Source organism: Lissotriton vulgaris, chromosome 2_1 (genome assembly GCF_964263255.1).
Source record: "Lissotriton vulgaris chromosome 2_1, aLisVul1.2, whole genome shotgun sequence".
Taxonomy (NCBI): Eukaryota; Metazoa; Chordata; class Amphibia; order Caudata; family Salamandridae; genus Lissotriton; species Lissotriton vulgaris.
Genome location: NC_141687.1, coordinates 358,835,384 through 358,857,525, shown reverse-complemented (window position 1 = coordinate 358,857,525; position 22,142 = coordinate 358,835,384). Strand labels below are relative to the sequence as shown.

At 47.8% G+C, this 22,142-nt stretch overlaps 1 protein-coding gene across 1 annotated transcript in view; it reads right to left on the bottom strand.

The window, feature by feature from the left end:
• Positions 1-13,470: 13,470 nt before the first annotated feature.
• PROCA1 (protein interacting with cyclin A1) overlaps positions 13,471-22,142 on the bottom strand; it is a 43,241-nt gene continuing 34,569 nt past the window's right edge. Inside the window, exons 3-4 of the mRNA XM_086958546.1 lie at positions 18,593-18,727; positions 13,471-15,243 (exon numbers count right to left, since the gene is read on the bottom strand). Coding sequence (XP_086814672.1) covers positions 14,343-15,243; positions 18,593-18,727 — 1,036 coding nt within the window. The 3' untranslated portion in view covers positions 13,471-14,342. The remainder of the gene's footprint in view (positions 15,244-18,592; positions 18,728-22,142) is intronic.

Genomic DNA, 22,142 nt, shown 5'->3' with positions numbered 1-22,142 from the left:
ACAGAATCGTCCAGGTAAGTGTTAGCACGTAAAAGGCAGTTAAAATATATAACTACAGACTAAAATACAGACTCACGCTGCTCACGAGGAGTTCAAGATCCTCCTGTCAGCTGCTGCGCTTTCCCGCTGCCATGTGGCTTTATTGGAGGCCCCCCGAAAGTTGTCGTAATATTAGAAGCAGACTTTTACATATAGAATATCAGAAGGTGGCAACACTCTGAACACCAGCAGCACACATGTTGGAGAGCAGCGAAACCGAATATCTGGGAGAAGCAATGCATAGAGTAGAGAGTAACACCACACACAACACCACGGAGTCTCCCCAGCTATAAATTAGTTTATCTGGGTAGAGCAGCATAATGTTCGAGATAAGCAACACAGGTTATCAAAGAATAGCAGTACATATTTATGCTTTCTGCCCCGCTACTCTTTGATATTCTGTGTCAGGTCTCTGTTGGTTTGTGATGATGTTTCAAATAATGTGTAATATGCTACTAGAATACCAATATAGACTATCCTGACAAAGAACAGAAGCAGAAAGGCTATCAGAGAGACGTGGAAAGGGAATAGTGAAGAGCAGCGACACACGTGTCAGAAGTTTACATGCTGCCAAAGTCCTGCAACTCAGGATATCAGAAGATCACTTTATATGCTCCCCTTGAGAAGTCAAAACCAGTAGCAAAAGGCAGCTTTGTATGCTATCAGGGAGGAGCAACAAACTGTGCAAGAGGTTGGCTTTATACCCTAACACACAGCAGCAACACAGTATTAAAGAGACAAAAATAGGAAAGAAGCACTCAAAAATATCTATAGTCTGCGATCTCTTTATCCAATATAACTACAATTATGTCTATTCTTGCAGCGATGGTCACAAGACTTTCCACGTTCAGTCCATTAATGTATCCTAAAAAAACAATTCATGTGAGGAATTATGTCGTCTGATTATTCTTCACTCTTCTTTATAACATATATTATACAAATTGTCAGCCGAGCCAATGCATTTTGTCCCTTCAACGGGACTTCATCAGGGATCCATTATATTTATAGTTATTTACAGTAACGAGAATGCGGATTGTACATATTTTTGAGTGCTTCTCTCCTATTTTTGTTTGTTTGATATGTGTAAGGTATGAGGCTTGGTGGCAGTAGGACCTCACGAGGGGAGCCCCGCAGTGGATATACCTTATGGATTAGGGCAGGTGCGGTGGTCAAGGACCAATACTGTAATGTAATGTGATGTAATGTAATGTAATGTAAAAAATACTTTTAAAGCGCAGCTAACACCTAGCGGTTTCTTGGCACTCTAGCAAACAGGGGGAAACCATTAGCGACACATAGGTATTAGCAGAAAGCATTACAGAACAAATAGGTTTTAAGAAGAGATCTAAAACGTGCATAGATAGAAACGAGTCTGATGTTCAGAGGAAGTGAGTTCCAGAAAAAAGGGGCAAGAAAAGAAAATCTTGAGCCTCCATGTTTCTTGCATTTAAAAACAGGGACCTTGAGTAAAGCAAGATGGGAAGAACGAAGATCGCGGACAGGAGCATAAGCGTGCGGCAGTGAAGAGATGAAGGAAGGACTCAAGCCGGCAAGGGATTTGAAGATAATACAGCCAAGCTTGAATCTGCACCGCTCAGACACGGGGAGCCAATGAAGGGACTTTAACAAGGGGCTGACGTGGCAGTGTCTGGGCTGATGGTGAATGAGGCGTGCAGCTTGGTTCTGAATAAGCTGTAGCCTCTTCATCAGATAGAATGGAATGCCGACATACAGTGAATTGGCATAGTCAATTCTTGAGATGACTAACGACAGCAGAACTAAGGCAAGTGCTTCAGTGGTCAAAAAACGGGCTATTTCTGTTGATGTACACAATATCCCATGGCAGTTTTGCAAGGTATGAGACAGGGGCGTAACAAACGCCCCCGCAGCCCCTGCAGTGCGGGGGGGGGGACCTCACTCTCTACAGTTAATGAAAGGGGCCCCCAGGGGACCCCGGCCCCCTCAGCTCTTCGGAGGGCTATGAGAGAGGCCTGCGCTGAAGCAAGCCTCTCTTCCTCTGCGTCTGAAGCAGGTGCAGCCTGCTCTGAGCCCCTCGCCCCCTCCCTCTGACTGAAGAGAAACAAAGTATCAATATACATTGTTTCTCTTCAGTCAGAGCCAGAGGCAGTCCCGGAAAGAGGACTGGGGCCCCAGAGACAGCAGTCTCCATTGCTCCTCTGAGGCAGCACAGAGCCCCCCCACTCTCTCCTCTCGATAAGCAAAGCCCACCCCACAAGAGAAGAGACAGGGACACAGATGGGGTGGGGGCCCCACCCCACAAGAGAAGAGAAGAGACAGGGACAAGGATGGGGTGGGGGCCCCACCCCACAAGAGAAGAGAAGAGACAGGGACAAGGATGGGGTGGGTGCCCCATCCCAGGTGGGGGCCCCACCCCACAAGAGAAGAGAAGAGACAGGGACAAGGATGGGGTGGGTGCCCCATCCCACAAGAGAAGAGACAGTGACAGGCCCCCACCCGAGAGGAGACAGGGACAAGGATGGGGTGGGTGCCCCATCCCACAAGAGAAGAGACAGTGACAGGCCCCCACCCAAGAAGAGACAGGGACAAGGATGGGGTGGGGGCCCCACCCCACAAGAGAAGAGAAGAGACAGGGACAAGGATTAGGTGGGGGCCCCAACCCACAAGAGAAGAGACAGTGACAGGCCCCCACCCGAGAAGAGACAGGGACAAGGATGGGGTGGGGGCCCCACCCCACAAGAGAAGAGAAGAGACATGGACAAGGATTGGGTGGGGGCCCCACCCCACAAGAGAAGAGACAGGGACAAGGATGGGGTAGGGGCCCCACCCCACAAGAGAAGGGAAGAGACAGGGACAAGGACAAGAGAAGAGAAGAGACAGGGACAAGGATGGGGTGGGGGCCCCACCCCACAAGAGACAGGGACAAGGATGGGGTGGGGGCCCCATCCCACAAGAGAAGAGACAAGGACAGGCCCCCACCCGAGAAGAGACAGGGACAAGGATGGGCTGGGGGCCCCATCCCACAAGAGAAGAGAAGAGAAGAGACAGGGACAAGGATGGGGTGGGGTGGGGGCCCCAGAGACAGCGCTCTCCACTGCTCCTCTGAGGCAGCTCAGAGCCCGGCCCCCACTCTCTCCTCTCCATAAGCAAAGCCCACCCCACAAGAGAAGAGAAGAGACAGGGTGGGACAAGGATGGGGTGGGGGCCTCAGAGAGCAGGAGCAGGAGACAGCACAGAGCAGTGCTCTGGACCCTGACAAGGGTGGGAGTGGGGGCCCCTAGAGAGAGCATTCTCCAGGACAAAGCTCACATGAGAAGGGATGAGGCAGCAAAATGGTGCCCTCAGGTAAGCCCTCTTGTTAGAACACACCATGGGCATCCGCAGGAGGGAAGGAGGGGGGCCGAGAAGGGTGCAAGGCAGAGGGGAGAAGGGTGTAAGGCAGAGGGGAGAAGGGTGCAAGGCAGAGGGGAGAAGGGTGCAAGGCAGAGGGGAGAAGGGTGCAAGGTGGAGGGGAGAAGGGTGCAAGGCAAAGAGGAGAAGGGTGCAAGGAAGAGAGGAGAAGGGTGCAAGGTAGAGAAGGGTGCAAGGCGGAGGGGGAGAAGGGTGCAGGGTAGAGGGGAGAAGGGTGCAAGGCAGAGAGGAGAAGGGTGCAAGACAGAGGGGAGAAGGGTGCAAGGCGGAGGGGAGAAGGGTGCAAGGCGGAGGGGAGAAGGGTGTAAGGCAGAGGGGATAAGGGTGCAAGGAAGGGAGGATAAGGGTGCAAGGTAGAGAAGGGTGCAAGGCGGAGGGGGAGAAGGGTGCTAGGTGGAGGGGGAGAAGGGTGCAAGGCAGAGGGGAGAAGGGTGCAAGGCAGAGGGGAGAAGGGTGCAAGGAAGAGAGGAGAAGGGTGCAAGGTAGAGAAGGGTGCAAGGCGGAGGGGGAGAAGGGTGCAAGGCAGAGGGGAGAAGGGTGCAAGGCAGAGAGGAGAAGGGTGCAAGGCAGAGAGGAGAAGGGTGAAAGGCAAAGGGGAGAAGGGTGAAAGGCAAAGGGGAGAAGGGTGAAAGGCAAAGGGGAGAAGGGTGTAAGGCAAAGGGGAGAAGGGTGCAAGGCAAAGGGGAGAAGGGTGCAAGGCAGAGGGGGAGAAGGGTGCAAGGCAGAGAGGAAAAGGATGCAAGGTAGAGAAGGGTGCAAGGCGGAGGGGGAGAAGGGTGCAAGGTGGAGGGGGAGAAGGGTGCAAGGCAGAGGGGAGAAGGGTGCAAGGCAGAGGGGAGAAGGGTGCAAGGCAGAGAGGAGAATGGTGGAAAGAAGAGAGGAGAAGGGTGCAAGGTAGAGATGGGTGCAAGGCGGAGGGGGGAAGGGGTGCAAGGCAGAGAGGAGAAGGGTCAAAGGTAGAGAAGGGTGCAAGGCGGGGTGGAATAGGGTGCAAGACAGAGAGGAGAAGGGTGCAAGGCAGAGGGGAGTAGGGTGCAAGGCAGAGGGGAGAAGGGCGCAAGGCAGAGGGGAGAAGGGTGCAAGGCAGAGGGGAGAAGGGTGCAAGGCAGAGGGGAGAAGGGTGCAAGGCAGAGGGGAGAAGGGTGCAAGGCAGAGGGGAGAAGGGTGCAAGGTAGAAAAGGGTGCAAGGTGGAGGTGGACTAGGGTACAAGGGGAGGAGGAGAAGGATGCAAGGGGGAGGGGGGGAAAGGTGCAAGAAGGAGGGCAAGAAGGGTGCAAGGCAGAGGAGAGAAGGGTGCAAGGGGGATGGTGATGAATTAAAAATGTGCCCCCCCCTGGAAACATTTCTGCAGACAACCATGGAACGCACACTACTTTGTAAGGGAGAGTGGAGAGAGAGAGAGAGTGGAGAGAAACAGTGGAGAGAAACAGTGGAGAGAGAGAGTAGCTAGAGAGAGAGAGAGTGGAGAGAGACAGTGGAGAGAGAGTAGACAGTGGAGAGAGAGTGGAGATAGACAGTGGAGAGAAAGAGAGTGGAGAGAGCATGGAGAGACACTGGAGAGAGTGGAGAGAGAGAGAGGAGAGAGAGAGAGACAGTGAAGAGAGAGACAGTGGAGAGAGACAGTGGAGAGAGCGAGTGGAGAGAGCGAGTGGAGAGAGCGAGTGGAGAGAGAGAGTGGAGAGAGAGAGTGGAGAGAGAGAGGGGAGAGACCGAGTGGAGAGAGATAGAGTGGAGAGTGGAGAGAGAGAGAGAGTGGAGAGAGAGAGAGAGTGGAGAGAGAGAGAGTGTGGAGAGAGAGAGAGTGTGGAGAGAGAGAGAGTGTGGAGAGAGAGAGAGAGAGAGAGAGAGAGAGTGGAGAGAGAGAGAGTGGAGAGAGAGAGAGAGTGGGTGGAGAGAGAGAGAGGGTGGAGAGAGAGAGAGAGTCGAGAGAGAGAGAGAGAGAGAGTGGAGAGAGAGAGAGAGTGGCGAGAGAGTGGAGAGTGGAGAGAGAGTGGAGAGTGGAGAGAGAGTGGAGAGTGGAGAGAGAGTGGAGAGTAGAGAGACAGTGGAGAGAGAGACAGTGGAGAGAGAGACAGTGGAGAGAGAGACAGTGGAGGGAGACAGCAGAGAGAGAGTGAGTGGAGAGAGAGTGAGTGGAGAGAGAGTGAGTGGAGAGAGAGAGAGTGGAGAGAGAGAGAGTGGAGAGAGAGCGGAGAGAGAGAGAGTGGAGAGAGAGAGTGGAGAGAGAGAGTGGAGAGAGAGTGGAGAGAAAGTAGAGAGAGAAGGGGGAGAGGGTGGAGAGAGAGAGTGGAGGGAGACAGTGGAAGGAGACAGTGGAGGGAGACAGTGGAGGGAGACAGTGGAGAGAGAAAGTGGAGAGAGAGACAGCAGAGATAGAGTGGACAGAGTTGAGAGAGAGAATGGAGAGAGAGTAGAGACTGACTGACTCAGACTGAATACTGACTGACCGAGAGACTGACTGACTGAGAAACTGCGAGAGAGAGTGACTGACTGACAGAGAGAGAGAGACTGGTTGAGAGTGAGACTGACTGACTGATAGAGACTGACTAAGGTAGAGAGAAACTGACTGAGAAAGAGAGACTGAGAGAGAGAGGCAGAGACTGAGACTGAGAGAGAGAGGCAGAGACTGACTGACAGGGAGATAGACTGATTGACTGTGAGAGAGACTGACTGACTGAGAGAGACTGACTGAGAGAGACTGACAGAGAGAGACTGACTTGGAGAGAGACTGACTTGGAGAGAGACTGACTTGGAGAGAGACTGACAGAGAGAGAGAGAGAGAGAGAGAGAGAGAGAGAGAGAGAGACTGACTGACTGGGGTAAAGAGAGAATGACTGACTGAGAGAGACTGACTGACTGACTGGGAGAGAGAGAGGCTGACTGGGAGAGAGAGACTGGCTGACAGAGAGAGATTGACTGACTGAGAGAGATAGACTGACTGACAAAGACTGACAGAGAGAGAAAGAGACTGAGAGACTGACAGAGAAAGAGAGACTGACTAACAGAGAGAGAGAGAGAGACTGACTGACAGAGACTGACTGAGAGAGAGAGACTCACAGAGAGAGACTAACTGACAGAGAGAGACTGACTGACTGACAGAGAGACTGACTGACAGAGAGAGAGACTGACTAAGAGAAAAACTGACAGACTGAGAGAGACTGATTGAGAGAGACTGACTGAGAGAGAGACTGACTGACAGAGAGAGAGACTGAGACTGACAGAGAGAGAGAGACGGACTGACAGAGAGAGAGACTGACTAAGAGAGACTGACTGAGAGAGACTGACTGAGAGACTGACTGAGAGAGACTGACAGAGAGAGACTGACTGACAGACAGAGAGAGAGCGAGAGACTGACTGACTGACTGAGAGAGACTGAATGACAGAGAGTAATAGACTGACTGACACAGAGAGAGACTGACTGACAGAGAGAGACATGGAGAGAGAGAGAGAGAGAGAGAGAGAGACTGACTGACTGAGAGTGACTGACTAAGAGAGACTGAATGACAGAGAGATAGACTGACTGACTGAAAGAGAGATACTGACTGACAGAGAGAGAGAGATAGAGACTGTGATGGAATTGGGGTCAAAGTGTGTATGAACCTATGCAATGCCTCTCAAGATTGCTATTGTCTAATAAAAATAAAAATGTATTATCAAAATGTGCTCTTTGTAGTTACATCTGCTTTTGAAATACTGCTTTGTCGCATTGTCTAATGTTTTTAAACAGAAACGAGAAGGAGCAGTGGATGCACTTTTGTCAAAACTGAACGATAAGTGGGCCTGATGTTGTATATCATGACAGGAGTCTGCATCAGGAAACCCACCTAAAATTGGGCAAACTTCCCCGGCCTACTGATGGCAGGGGCCCTGTAAGGGATGGACCACCCCCTATGACAGCCTGCTGGCAGACTAAGCCCAACCTTTAACTCCACCATCCAGTGTTACTGATAACGGCTGTATTGGTGACAGTGGCGTAACAATCGCCCCGCTTCCGCTGCAGTATGGCGGGTCGCTAGCCTCAGAGCTCTAGACTGGCACGGAGGATGGGAGGGGGGCCCCCTCCATGTAGTTTGCAGGGGGGCCCCCTCATGTTTCGTTACGCCACTGGTATGAGAGAGCAGCAACACACAGTGCAGGAGGGCAGCTTTACATGTTACCATAAGGCTGAAACACACAATATCGGAGAGTGGCTTTGCGTCCAGCCAGACAGCAGCAACACACAATAGCCAATGGCAGTGGTACATGCTCCCAGAGCGCAGTTTTACGTCTGTGCTGTTGAAAATATTCGAAGAGCAGCAGCAGACAGAATATCAGAGAGCAGCAACACAACATATTAATTCATGAATCATATTTCACAACTATACAAAGCAAATACTGTAAACCAAAATGTGGTGTGTGCTATTTTTTAATTTCATGGAGCAGCAAAACAGAAAAAGCATTGGCAAAGCCAATAGGTCTCGCCTTATGGACTTATTAGATTTGTTTAGCTTTTTACCATGCTGTGCCGCAAGGTAAAAAGCTAAACAAAAAAAAATACCAAAAGGTGGGATCGCTGCACAGCTTCATTTTGTAGCTGTGCTCTTGTGCAATAGAGCATGAGCATGCCTACAAAATGATGAGGGGCCATTTTAGGTCGAGCCTAAAAGACAGTACAGTTGTCTGGGTGCAAAACGCATATTGTGGAATTACCAAGAGCATACAAGCGCTTGGAACCCACCCGTTGCTTACTTTTGGTTGGTTTTACTGTCACTCTCACGTGTCTGCTTCTTGTTCATGTCTGGCTGTCAATCTTAGGTTTGTCCCTTCCATGTAGCATGTCCTCTTTACTATCTCTTTTGATTGGCTGGCTTTTATCCTTCAAGTAGGTGCTTTTCAAGCACTATTTTTTCTTTTTTGGTTAAGCACGCTATGAAAGTGCATCGGTTTTCCGACTGGCTCTTTCGTGTTTTTCTCTCCACCTGCACTCCATGTTGCTCTGTCACTGTGTCCTTTTCCCTGCCTTCCCATGTTGAGATCGCTCAGTGCTCTTCCCTGTTGCTTTCTCGCCCATGTGCTTCCCCCCCCCCCACCTGCTTCAAGTTTCTTTCTTGCACGTGACGTTGCTTCTCCTCCAGGCTAGGCTCCTTGTTGCTTGTATCCTGCAGCCCTCTGTGCTGCTTTCCCCACCTGCGCCCCCCTTCTTTTTTGCCTGTTGCTTATTCTCTCCATACCTTTGTTCGTGTTGCTTCCTCCACCCGCGTCGTCCTCCTCCTCTGTCGCCCTTTGTTTCTCCTCCCCACCGCATGTGTTGCTTCCCTCTGACTCCCCCTTGATGCTGCTCCCCCACCTGCACCTTGCGTGCTGCTCCCCCACCTGCACATTGCGTGCTGCTCACCCAACTGCACCTTGCGTGCTGCTCCCCCACCTGCACCTTGGGTGTTGCTCCCCCACCTGCACCTTAGGTGTTGCTCCCTGTGTTTCAAAAAATTATTTTGCACATGGCATTTGAATGATGCAGCAGCTGCGTCATAAGCTTTTTTTATCCTATGTAGCCGTGCTACACAGCATCAGAGGTGTTATGCAGCATAGCTAAAAACCATTGACAAAGCCATTTGGTGGCTATTGGGAGAATTACTGGCTTTGCCAATGCTTGGTTTTATTTGATGATTCAAGATAGATCAGTACATTAAAAAAAATAGAAAAGTATCACAAAAGCGCTTTTACGGTGGCCGTGCTGGCAGCAATTTGATTGCTTATCTCCTGCTAAAAAAAAATAATACAGGGGCAGATTTTCAAGCCCCTTGCGACACAGTTACGCCGCTGTTACGTCACTTCTGTGAAGCAGTGGTGGCGTAAATCATGTGCCATGTTGCACCGTATTTACAATGTGACGCATCTAGGGAGATGAGGTGCATTGTAAACCCCTGCGCCACATGAAACCTGCGTCAGGTTTCATGTGGGCGTTCCAGCGCAGGGTGGGCGTTCCCTCGCAGGTACGCCTCGTAAAAGTGACGCAGTGAAATCTACAAGATTTCACTGAGTCGCTTTTACGGCCATGCTGTGTCAAAACGCTGTGCCTGCTTGAAGCAGACGTAAGGATTGATCCAGCATGTTAGGCATAGGGCACTCCCGAACCTTGTTGGAGACGCGTCGCACTTGCGACGCGACTCCAGCAATGCGCCGCATTTCGTCCGGGGATGCGGCACGCATATGCCCATCCGTGCACCACAGTGTGCCGCATTGTAAATGCGGTGCATTAGTGGTGGCGCACGGGTGGGCAGATGAGTCGCAACTCTTCTGGTGCATCCCTGCTGATTAGCAGAGATGCGCCGGAAGTTGTACATCTGCCCCATATTTGTTAACAACCAAAACACCGTGGCTGAGGGACGCAACAACAGAGACTGGTGGATGGAGGAAAAAACACATGAATAAGAGAGTAACACAGTGTGAGAAGTACATGAGGGTGAGTGAAACATGGTGGGGAGAAGCACGTAGGTGAGAGGGCACAAAACGAATCACTGTAGAGGGGGGAAGAGAAGTAAAAAAAAAGGGCAAACCTGGAAAACACATGCACTCTTATGTGGTGCTTAACCAAACATACCTAAGTAGTGCCTGAAAAGTAAGCAACAGGAGGACATAAATGAGGCTAAACTCCAGGGGAGGTACAAGCACAAGAAGAGGAATGAAAGCTCATACTAATTAACAAATAAAAGCCATCCAATTGAGAGTGACGATGGACCGGTACGCTCTAAGCCCACCATAACCTGACATTAGGGCTTTTCGACAGCCAGCTTTTAGACAACCTGCACTGGTGTCTGAGAGAAGCTGTATGATGTCAGGAAGCATCAAGACATACAGAGTATTACCAAGCTGCTTCCCAGATCATGAGAGAGAAGGAAAATAGAGAATATTATTGATCAGCAGCACAAACAATCCTGCAACAGCAACCCTGAATGTCAGCGGTCAGAACAAAAAGAACATCAAAAAGCAGTAACACACACAATGCCTGAGAGCAGCACAGCATAGACCGTCAAGGAACAGCAGCACATGTAAAGATAAACAGGAGCACCACACAAAATATCAGAAAGCAACAACACATCGAATATTAAGGCACAGAACTGTGGAGGGCAGCAGTACATAACTTTAAAAAACAAAAATACGGAACAACACAGAGCAGTAACAGCCCATGAAAGAAGCAAACTGATTCAAAGAAAGCAGCAGAAGGTAGAATACCGAACAGAGGGGCATATTATCAAGAACCTCGTTAAAATTATCGCCGTTTTAGCGGCAGGAAACTGCCGCTAAAACGGCGATAAAGGGCTTGCTAATATGCGTTATAGAATTCCAAAAGAAGCCCAGGTTAGATGTCCTGCACATCTAACCTGGGCGGCGCTAAAACGGCGATAAAGTGCCTGCTAATATGCGTTATAGAATTCCAATAGATGCCCAGGTTAGATGTCCTGCACATCTAACCTGGGCGGCGCTAAAACGGCGATAAAGTGCCTGCTAATATGCGTTATAGAATTCCAATAGATGCCCAGGTTAGATGTCCTACACATCTAACCTGGGCGGCGCTAAAACGGCGATAAAGGGCTTGCTAATATGCGTTATAGAATTCCAATAGATGCCCAGGTTAGATGTCCTGCACATCTAACCTGGGCGGCGCTAAAACGGCGATAAAGTGCCTGCTAATATGCGTTATAGAATTCCAATAGATGCCCAGGTTAGATGTCCTACACATCTAACCTGGGCGGCGCTAAAACGGCGATAAAGGGCTTGCTAATATGCGTTATAGAATTCCAATAGATGCCCAGGTTAGATGTCCTGCACATCTAACCTGGGCGCCGCTAAAACGGCGATAAAGGGCTTGCTAATATGCGTTATAGAATTCCAATAGATGTCCTGCACATCTACCCTGGGCTTCTATTGGAATTCTATAACGCATATTAGCAAGCCCATTATCGCTGTTTTAGCGCATGTTTCCTGCCTCTAAAATGGCGATAAATTTAACGAGGTTCTTGATAATATGCCCCAGATTCCACAACCAGAAGATGAAAGAGCAGCAGGTCGTTTGCTGTCCTGCTCGCTGATAGGTCACAAATATTAACAGACAGTGAAAACATATCTAAGAGAACAACATCACAGAACATCGGAGAACAACTTTACAGACTACAAGAGCGCAAGAGTAACAGCACCTGCATACAGAAGTACACACGATCACGAAGCACCAAGACGTAAAATATGAGAGCAGCATCAAACACGGTTTTAGGAAACAGCAGCACACAGAAAGTCAGAGACTAGCAACACTAATTACCAGATCAGATATATTTGGTGTTTCTGCTTCTGGTTCCTCGCTAACATCCTGAGATCATCCTCTGATAGAATATCCTATAGCAGCAAAACACAATACTAGGCAACACCAACACAGAAAATCTGAGAGAAAAAATACAATGTAAGAAAGCCTCAAGACAGAACGCAAGAGAGCACAATGATAGAGGGCAGTGGCATATATAAAGTCCGGGAGCAGAAATGTAGACTGTTAGAGGCAGCAAAACAGAGAACATCGAATCGCAGCCGCTTGCATAGTGGAAGAGTACCAAAACAAAGTATTAGGGCAGCAACAAACAACTCCTGAGTGTGGCAACGCAGAATATATAACTGAGGAACAGAATATCAGCACACCATAAAATATCAAATGGAAGCAACAGAGCCAATCAGAGAGCGCCAAGAACATCAGAAAGAGGCAGCCAACAAAATACAAAAAGAGCAACAACAAAATGGAGGTGCAACAACACAGACTACAAGAGTTAAAAAGCATAGGCTATCAGACCGCAGCAACACAGGGTCTCCTAGAAGAACATAGCGGGCTATCAGGGAGCATAAGCACAGACATTATTAGAGAGAAGCAGCACGCAGAATGTTACACTGTAGTAACATAGAATAAGAGAGAAAAGTAATACTAGACAGAAAGAGTGCACAGAAAACAGCAAATGAGAATATCGAAGAGCAACAATTCATAGAACAGTAACAGAATATTATGGAGGAGTAATAGGAGCTCTGGAGCAGACGGAGTACCAGAGAGTAATATCACACATAAAGGCAGAGGGCAGCGACCAAGACTGGCAGAGAGTAACAATGCATAGAATGTCACAAAATGAGAACACAACACCATAGAGCGTGTCTGCAAGATATCAAACCCCCACAGCACAAGGGATATCAGTGAATAGTAAAATAAAGACATGAGAGAGCAACAAAATGTAAAACGTATGAGAGTAGCAGCCGGCGCTTAATTTGAGCTGGCGGTTTCCAGTGCCCAGCACGGGCACTTATGACAGCCTGCCAGATGGCAGCGCTGTTTGTCTAATTTAAAGAGAAGAACAACAACAGCTGTTTATTAATTCAAGATACATTAAAAATTACTAAAACCCGTCGCCAAAGCCATTCTTATAGCTTTCGGGACCTGGAGCAGACAGAACTGCCACACTTATACACTTGTACTAGTGTGATGGTTAGTAGTTATGTTCTTCCTGTAATTGGCAGCGCTGACAGCAGCAATGGGTGGTGTGGCCTCCTGAGGAGGGCCCTGGCAGTTCTAATTTTACAAATTAAGCACTGGTGGCAACACAGAATATCAAAAAGCAACAACACAAAGGACATCATCAATGAACAGCAGCAAACTCGCAAAATAGAGAACATCAAAGAGCAGCGACTCAGAGTAAGACATAGCAACAAACACTATCAGGGAGCAACAACCAATCGTGTACATGAGAGTAGGACATGTAGAAAATAAATAGTGACAATGCTTACAATACTGAGGGCACCAATACAGAATATCAGAGAGCAGCAACTCACAACATTGTTAGTAAACCTCCCCCATTGCAGAGGAGAGCCACAGCACATAAGATCAGGCAACAGCACCACAGGATGGCAAAGTCACTCAAAATGTTACACAACAACTGAGTATAGACTGCCATAGAAAAGTAGCACAGAGTTTGGTAGAGCAGCAAGATGGAAGATCAGAGAGCACCAAGAAATGATGAACCAGAGAACAAAAACAGCAGTAATCGGTGTATTGACAGTCTTTGACATTCTACGAGCTGCAGTTTGCTGATATTTTCCATTGCTGCTCTCTGAAGATCTATGTTGCTTCTGTCTGGCTCTGTTGATGATACTTGAGATTCTCTAGATCGCTTCTCGCTGACACAGTCTGTTTTGTGGTTCTCTGATGTGTGTTGCAGATGCACATGCTGCAAATAAAGACACTCGGAAAATCATGGCGTCTCAAGACGTCCCCTCATTCATGGTTCAGCGGGCATCCCAAAAATCATGCCACCATTAGATAGCTCAAGAATCATGGTGCCATGGAGCATCCCTTAAATCATTGCACCCACAGTCATCCCCCAAGCCATTGAGCCACAAGGCATCACCAAGTCATGGCGACACTTAGAATCCCCCAATGCCATGGTGCTACCAAGTATCCCCTCAAGTCAAGGCACTACCGAGCATTCACCAAATCTTGTGCCACCAATCATCCCCCAAGTCATGAGGCAAAGGCGCCCACTTCATGTCGAAATGCTGCCTGATAATCCTGTGATGTTGTTATAAAGCCACAAGCAATGAAACAGCTCAGATACTTTTGCTAAACTTGCAAGGACAGAAGAAAAAATCAAGTTGCAGGCTTCACTCTTCTTGAATGCACCTTTGGATGCAGACCAGTCTATAGGGATGGAGAGATATTTTGCTACGTGCCAGTGAATTTGTAAGACTGGTAGTGCCTGTGCCTGATATGTAACCTATTTTTCCCACCACTATCAGCCTTTCAGAGGTTACAGACTGTTGGTGGCCCAGTTGACCTCTTCCCAGAATGATTACACACTCTCTCGGAAGCAGAGGATGGCTGGGTGCTCAGCACGTCACAAGTCACAGCACTGGCTTAAATACCAAGATCCTCCCCCTTAGACCTGGCCTTCTCCCTCAGGCGCTTCAGTCCTTTTCTATCCTTTCTCCTCATCTTCTTCTTCTGCCCTTCGGCATTTGCAGTGGGCTTTGCTGGAGTTGGTGCCAAGGTCTTTTTGGTAGGATGGTTGGTAGTCGGAGTTGCCAGCGTGTAGTTGGAGAGTTGAACCTCGTCTCTGCCTGGTTCATCATTTAGGACGTCATTAAACACAACATGTTTCCCTCCTAAATCCAGATTCTGGTCAAACAAGTGCTGCTCCAACTCACTATCCTGGGTCTTCCCTAGGCTTTCCACCCACAGGTCCTTGCGTGCAATGGGAGGTGTAGCTGATGTGATTAGGGATGTTGGGATGGGATCTGCACTTATGGGAAGATCCTTCTTCTTCCCTTTCAGCCCTTTTCCCTTCCTACGCTTTTTCCCTTCTTTCTTCTTTTTCTTGTCTTTCCTCTGCTTTTTGCTATCAATTCCGGTCTTGTTCTCGGTAGTGGTACTTGGGCTTATTGTGGTCACCATTACTTTCAGTAGGTCTTCTGTGACCTGAATGACCTGTCCAAGTGTTGGAGCCTTGGAAGCATCGGAACTATGCTCCTCAGTGATTCCAAGTGGATGGGCTGTGGTTCCAAGAGATCGAGCTTTGCTTCCAAGTTGCCCAATTGTGGCTCTTTGTGGTTGAACTGTGGTTCCAAATGGATGAGCTTTAGTTCCACCAGAGGTTCCAGTCGGTTGTGCTGAGCTGCTTCCTTGTGGTGAAGTCGAAATTTGAGTGGTTTGATTCTTTGGTTTGGTTGTCGGGACATGGTCTATTAAATCTCCACCATAATCATAGAGCACAGGGGGTTGGGGAACTGCAACTGCTACCGTACTGTACCTCTTGCACCTGTAGAAATGAGAAAATAAAACAAAATCATTGCCAATTACACTCATTTTATTTAACCAGTATTGGCGCCACAGTCTCATACGGTGCTGTAACCAGCTTTAAACTATTGTGATATATGATTTGCCCTGAGAGTATCTTGAGGAAATAAATATGACAAAATGACTATTTTGGTCAATGAGGAGAATGCTATATTTTGCTTCGAATGCATGCCAATCTTTGCAGCCCACTGCTCATACCCCAGCCTGAATCAATTGAAACCCTATACCGGCAAGAAAAGGGAGTGTAAATTGACAAAAGTGAAGGGTAATAACGGGGTCATAATGGAAAAAGAAGTCAGTCTTCCATGTTGGCTATGGTGTTGACACCAAGCCAATGGGTGGCCTGCTCAGAAAGAGGTAGGAAATATCCAACCGTAAGTTGCGAGTTTCGCCTGAACGTTTATTAGTAAGTGATGAACTATGCACCATTAAATTTGAGAGAAATCCACTTATTGTCTAGGAAAGAGGGTCTGAAGACTTGTCAGTTATAGGACTGTAAAAGAGCACAGCTTGTGCAACCATAACAGTTTCGTGGTACTGAAAACACACACTCTTAAGCAGGGGCACAGGATATTATAGGCAATGGCATGGTGAGTAAATGTGCCTTTTGGGTGTGTCTAAAGGAGTTAATGTCATCAAATGATTAAAGATGAATGGAGGGTGTGCACCTGGATGTACCAATGCCACTGGTATCAGTACTACCGGAATTCAGAAATAATGGAACCATTGTGGATGAGCCCCTGAGAAATGGGAAATCACAATGGAAATCGTTTTTTGCACAGATTTGAGTGCTGGACGTTATTCCTCATTTGCAAGCTGTTTACCTTCCACACGTTTCCCCCTCTTCTATCTGAAATGTCTGGATTTCGGGAGGGGCATAACAGGGGTGAGTTTCCCTCTACCTTGTAATGCTGATTTGGCCGGTACCCTTCTGACCAAAGCAAGATTACCCTGCCTTCTGAATGAGAGCCCGTGTCTTTAACTGTAATCAGGAGTTGATAAGGCACATTCTCTTGACACCTGAACCCACACAGTATCTGAGCCGCAGCTTTCTGGAGTCATTGCAAATTCTCCATTGATTGTGGGGTGGCATCCGGATATTCACCAGTAGTATATTAAACCCTGTATTGTACCAAGGCCACTATGGCTTGTTCCCTTCGAGCTGGGCTCAGAATTTAAATGTCCTATTGGTGTTCAGGGGGGATACATTGATTTTGCCACAATGAAGATCGGTGAGACCACTGTTCCCTGATTGTCCAAAAAAGTACTTTTTTTTACTTTGGCAACTCAGTTGGGTGAAACCTATGCTTTTCAGAACATATTTGTTGGGTGGCCAACTGCCCACTACCATGCCCAATCCCAACTTCTGAAGCACATCACGCATCCGTATCGGAGGAGACGATGTGCAAGGCAGCAAGGCTGCCGCTCTTGTTATAACTTTCAGAGAACAGTCTAATCAATGCAGAGGAGGAACCAGAAATCTAGCTCCTTCACCCTGCCCCATGGAATGTGATCGCTGACCATTTTGAATGTTGCAGAATGATGAAGTAGTATTGGAGCACCAAGAACCGCTGCAATTGTTCAGAGCAAAAGAATTGCTTCTGTGTTGTGAATTGGACGAAAAACAGAATGTGGGGTGAAAATGTGGTTCTCCTCTATGGAGGCTTGCAGCTGTTGACAGACATCTTTCTATCGTAATTTTGCCAACTAGACATGGTTGGAAGTGAGCCTAAAATGTGCCCTCTCATTAGGATTGGCTCGGAGCCGTAGCAGAGGAGATCGAAGAGTTGATACATTTGAATAAAATCCCAGGTGTAGATTTGGAAGGCACCAGATCTTCCTGGATAAGGCTAATAGAGGGTCTTCTGAAATCCATGTGACTTTTGTTTTTTTATCATCCGTTCAGCTGGGGAATATAGAAATGTTTGTGAAACTAGACAGCCTCACTGTGATTATATCTCTGAGTCCTCGGGGATCTCCACTGAAATACTCAATAATAAACAATTATACAGATCCAGAACCTATAGTGCTTATATTGTTATATGTTTGTAAGAATTTTGAAATAGAACATGGTGAGGTAGTTGTTTCGTTCTGAGGCAGTCATATTATGCTGTGTGTTTATGAGCTACTAAATTTACTTCCACTAGGAAGAAATTGGGAAGACATTTCTCAGCGTTCTGTAAAATTAAAGCCACCCATTGCTTTCTTTTTAAGCAGTTATGGGATTAATTCAATTAAAATACACTCCTCTAGCCACTATTGTAATATTGGAGAGCTGTGACCTCTAGATCCCATGATCTTTGAATTTTGGAAGGTGTGATTGAAAGGCTGTCAGTAGACCAGCTCTCAATTCTGTTTTTATGTATTAATGGATTACACTGTGACTCATGATTCCATAAAATGATTTGTGCCAGAAAACACTACTACTCTCTGCCTGAACCCGAAGCGGTGTCGCCACATGAAGCCAGCAGTGACAGTGCTCCGTTGGGTCCCAGTAGACACTAGGATAAAGTTTGAAGTTCTCTGTACAGCCTACAAAACCTTCTGGAGCAAAAGGCCAATATACCTAGAAAGGCTCACACCTCATTACAACTATCCTCTGCATACCAAATCACCCAAACAGCATTCAGATGAATCATACGCAGGGGCAGAATCTTACGAGTTGAGCCCAAGGTAATAGGCAGTGCATACAATAAATCTAAGAACAAAGCCACCCACACAAGATTCATGTAGGACCTGAAAGGTACCATGACCAATTCCAGCTCTCCTTAAACAGAAATGCCTTTTCTGGGCAGTATGATAAAAACACATCTGTGTGGTCCCACCATCACTGATCGGACTATGCGCTGATTCTGGTTTACCCAGCAGCAGATACTGGAGTAATCAGAAGATGCTCATTACTTTACAAGCATTCTTCACAATTAAATACAATCATTGCCAAACTCCAGTAAGAAGTAGATTCATCAAAAGGGTAAATAGTGACAATTCAGTGCTGCTGCCAACAGTTTTGTGTATTAGCCAACAACCCTAAACCGGATACAAATAACTGGTACCTCCAGCAGGCTGACTGGGCTTTTGCCTTCAAACTGGAAAGGACGAATCCTTGCATACAAACTGGAAATGTAAAGAGGGCAGTCTCGGATGTGTATTCATACTGTACACATCTACACAGGGTCGGGGAATTACCTTTTATATGATAGATTGTGTGTTCATATTACAGTAGTGTAAGCAAGGGAAGGCATTTGTAGAACAGTGGGGCCTGAGCATGCAATGGCCGCCCCCTGGTCTCTAGGTGAGTCTGAGACACTTACCAGCCGTACCAGAACCGCTCCACGCACTGCTCCTCATACATGAACTCGAAGCACGGCACCTGGATGACATTGAAGAAGGCCTGTCCAACCACACGCGAGGCTGTGTCGTTCACGCTGCGCAAACAGTCCTTCATTCTAGGAGGCAAGGGGAGAGAAAGCAGTATCACAGATTGGCCATAATTCCCACTGACATATTTAGCCATGTTTTAATGTACATATGTGTTAAAATAAGCCTCCGCACAGATCCCAGGCCAAAATCAATTATGATGAAATATGTATAGGATCTAACAATATATGTTTATATATGTAGATAAAAAGTCACATGTATAACGGAGGCATGCACGCAATAATCATGTTTATTTAAATAACAATGTTTTTTACTATAATGAATATTTAATAAAATAATTTTGTACCATGCATTTTGTTTAATCATAGTTTTTGCTGTCATTAGTCCGTTTTTGTCCCTTGTTTAAATATTAGTTCCTAATTATTTCTTTTCAAACACACATAATTCCCACTGGGCCTGCAACCAGACACCCATTGGAACAAAGTGGATTCCCCGACTACATTTCCCATGAAGCACAGGGTAAGGAAGTGCATCTGAGTGACGCATAAGAGCGCCAGTGTCATCAGTTGCACAGAAAACTAGGCAAAGAGTATGGAAAGACTAATGCTGACCTCCTGAGGCGGAAGCCGGGAGAGTCGCCTTAGCGATTTTAAAAATTGTGTAATTGAAGTGATTTTAATACTTTATTTACCATTTGTTGAGTGTAATAATACTGTGACTTAAAACAATCCTACCTCGATCCCCCTCTGCCACGGGATACTTCCTGGTGCGGACGCCCTCCCCTGGGACACGCAGGCCACGCCCACCACCTGACAGGCCACGCCCCTTCCTCCACCTCTATTTAACATGTGCTTCCACCGGAAGCGCAGCGGACGAGCGCAGCGGGAGCGCCTAGGGCAAGCCCGTCTGCGCCCGTCCGCGACCTGACCGCGGCCGGGGCCAGACATGCTGCCGGTAGTGGAACACAAGGTGGAAGGATAGTGTGGTCAGGTGAGGACTTAAAGGCTCTCGATCCCCCATCTAAATGCTGCCCTCACACTACAGATCCTCTCACTTTCGACTCCCCTCAGATCTGTAGCAACTGTGAGATAGCTTTTGGCAGTGAAGACTTTGTGAGGCCCCCTAATCCCAAATCCCCACCTCAGATAGGCCTTAGAGCTGGCTTACTGAACTGCAGATCCCTAGCCAAACATGCAGACGATGTTTGGCTTTTACTAGAAGAGCAGGAATGGGATATCCTGTTTTTAACAGAAACTTGGATCAAGGAGGACCACTTGACCTCCATTGCACTTGCAGTCCCTCTGGGATTTAAAATATGCCTCGCCAACCGCTCTGGGACAAAAAGAGGCGGTGGCGTAGCCATTATTTTTAAAGAGCATCTAATACTAACATCTTCAGCCCCCACTACTATTCAAGGAATCGAAGGCCTTCACTTCTGCTTTCAGGTGAGTCCTCAGCTATCACTAGCAGGATTAGTGATATATCGCCCTCCGGGCGGCGTAGACCCCAACCTAATCACCCTACTAGATACGATTGTTCAGAGCTCGCTCCTCCACCCCCATTTCATTGTGGTAGGTGACTTCAACATCCACATGGATAAACCCGACTGTGCCATGGCAGAGCTGCTCAGAGCACCTTTAAATACGGCCAGTCTTAGACTGATCAATGAGGGCCCTACACATACAGGGGGCCATACTATTGATCTCATCTTCTCTAACATCAAGAATGTGCTGCCTGAGGTACCACTCCCTCTGACATGGTCAGACCACTCACTTGTCCCATTTACACTGAACATGGTGTATGACATTCCTGCTTCTAGCAAATGTTACTTCCTGAAGAGGCAATGGAAAAAGCTGACCCCCGATACTATGGGCCCTGTCTTGGCACAAACCACCCCTTCTTTGACAAACAATGCCAATATTGATACTCAACTTCTCAATGAGTGGGTCGGAAAGATGGTCTCCTCCATTGCGCCAGCCTCCCGAGCACTATCAAAAAGAGACTCTCCCTCAGCTCCCTGGTTCTCGCAGGAACTAAGGAAAGAGAAAGCAGCTTGTAAAAAGCTGGAGAGACTCTGGAGAGCAAATTACGGCCTGGAAGAAAGAACTAGGTATAAGGAAGCCTCCAAAAAACTACGGAAAGCTATCAGAAAAAGTAAAAAACGCTTTTATGCGGATTCGATTCTACAGGCAGAACAGTCAAGTAAACAGATCTTCAAAGTGGTACAGTCGTTTTTTAAACCAAAGTGCATTGAGAGGGAGGTTGCACCAACATTTACGCTATGCGAGCAAATTTCCGAGTTCTTTGACCAAAAAATTAAAAAGGTGTACGACTCTTTTGGACCAGTAATAAAAACAGTGAAACAGGACCTCGCGAGTAATGGCTAGCCAGGTGAGACCTTCACCCAGTTCATGAACATTCCCCTGAGTGAAGTAAGGCAAGAACTTATCCGATGCAAATCTGGTTCCCCTGACGACCCTTGCCCAGCTAAATTATGGAGCTCTATAGCTGACTTTGTAGCTCCCACACTTCAACATATCTGGAACTCTTCCATTGCTTCGGGCACATTTCCGGACGTCTGGAAACATGCTACTCTCCTACCCCTAAAGAAAAAACCTAATGGGGATCCAGAAGACCTCACTAATCTCTGCCCAATATCTCTATTGGCTGCCCCGGGAAAAATGCTGGAGAAAGTCATACAGCGCCAACTGAGCAAATTTGTAGAAGTAAACAAAATCCTACATGAAACACAGTCTGGCTTCCGACCCGGCTTTAGCACGGAAACAGCGCTTATTGAGGTAGCCGAGTCAGTAAGGTGGTCGATGGATGCAGGTAACTCAGCAATGCTGGTACTCCTGGATCTGTCGGTCGCCTTCGATACGGTGGACCACGCCAGACTACTCAGCCGGCTGGCTGAGATAGGTATTCAGGATAGGGCGCTGGGCTGGATACACTCCTATCTTTCCCAGAGAACTCAGAAGGTGGCACTTGGGACGATCTCTTCGGCACCCAAGACCCTCAGCTGTGGAGTTCCGCAAGGGTCGGCCCTCAGCCCCCTTTTGTTCAACATCTACCTTGCTCCTCGCTTTACGCTAATTGCCAACTGGGGTGTCAAGGCAATCTCGTATGCCGACGACACACAGTTGGCATTTCCGTACTCTGAGATGACGCAAGAGTCCTTTTCAAACTTCAAAGGCTGTCTCCAAGATATAGCATATTGGATGAACACAAATAAATTAAAACTAAACGCCAATAAGACCGAAGTTATCTTCTTTGGCAAGGGTCCCACCCCCGCCTCAGAACTTTGGTGGCCGACGGAGATGGGCCCTGCCCCCTCACCCAGTCACACGGCAAAAAATCTTGGAGTGAGATGGGATGATAGCATGTCCTTTACCTCCCATATCCAACAAGTCGCCGGCTGCTGCCTGAGCAAGCTGAGAAATCTCCGAAAAATCCTGAGACTCCTCCCGGAGAGTTGCCGAA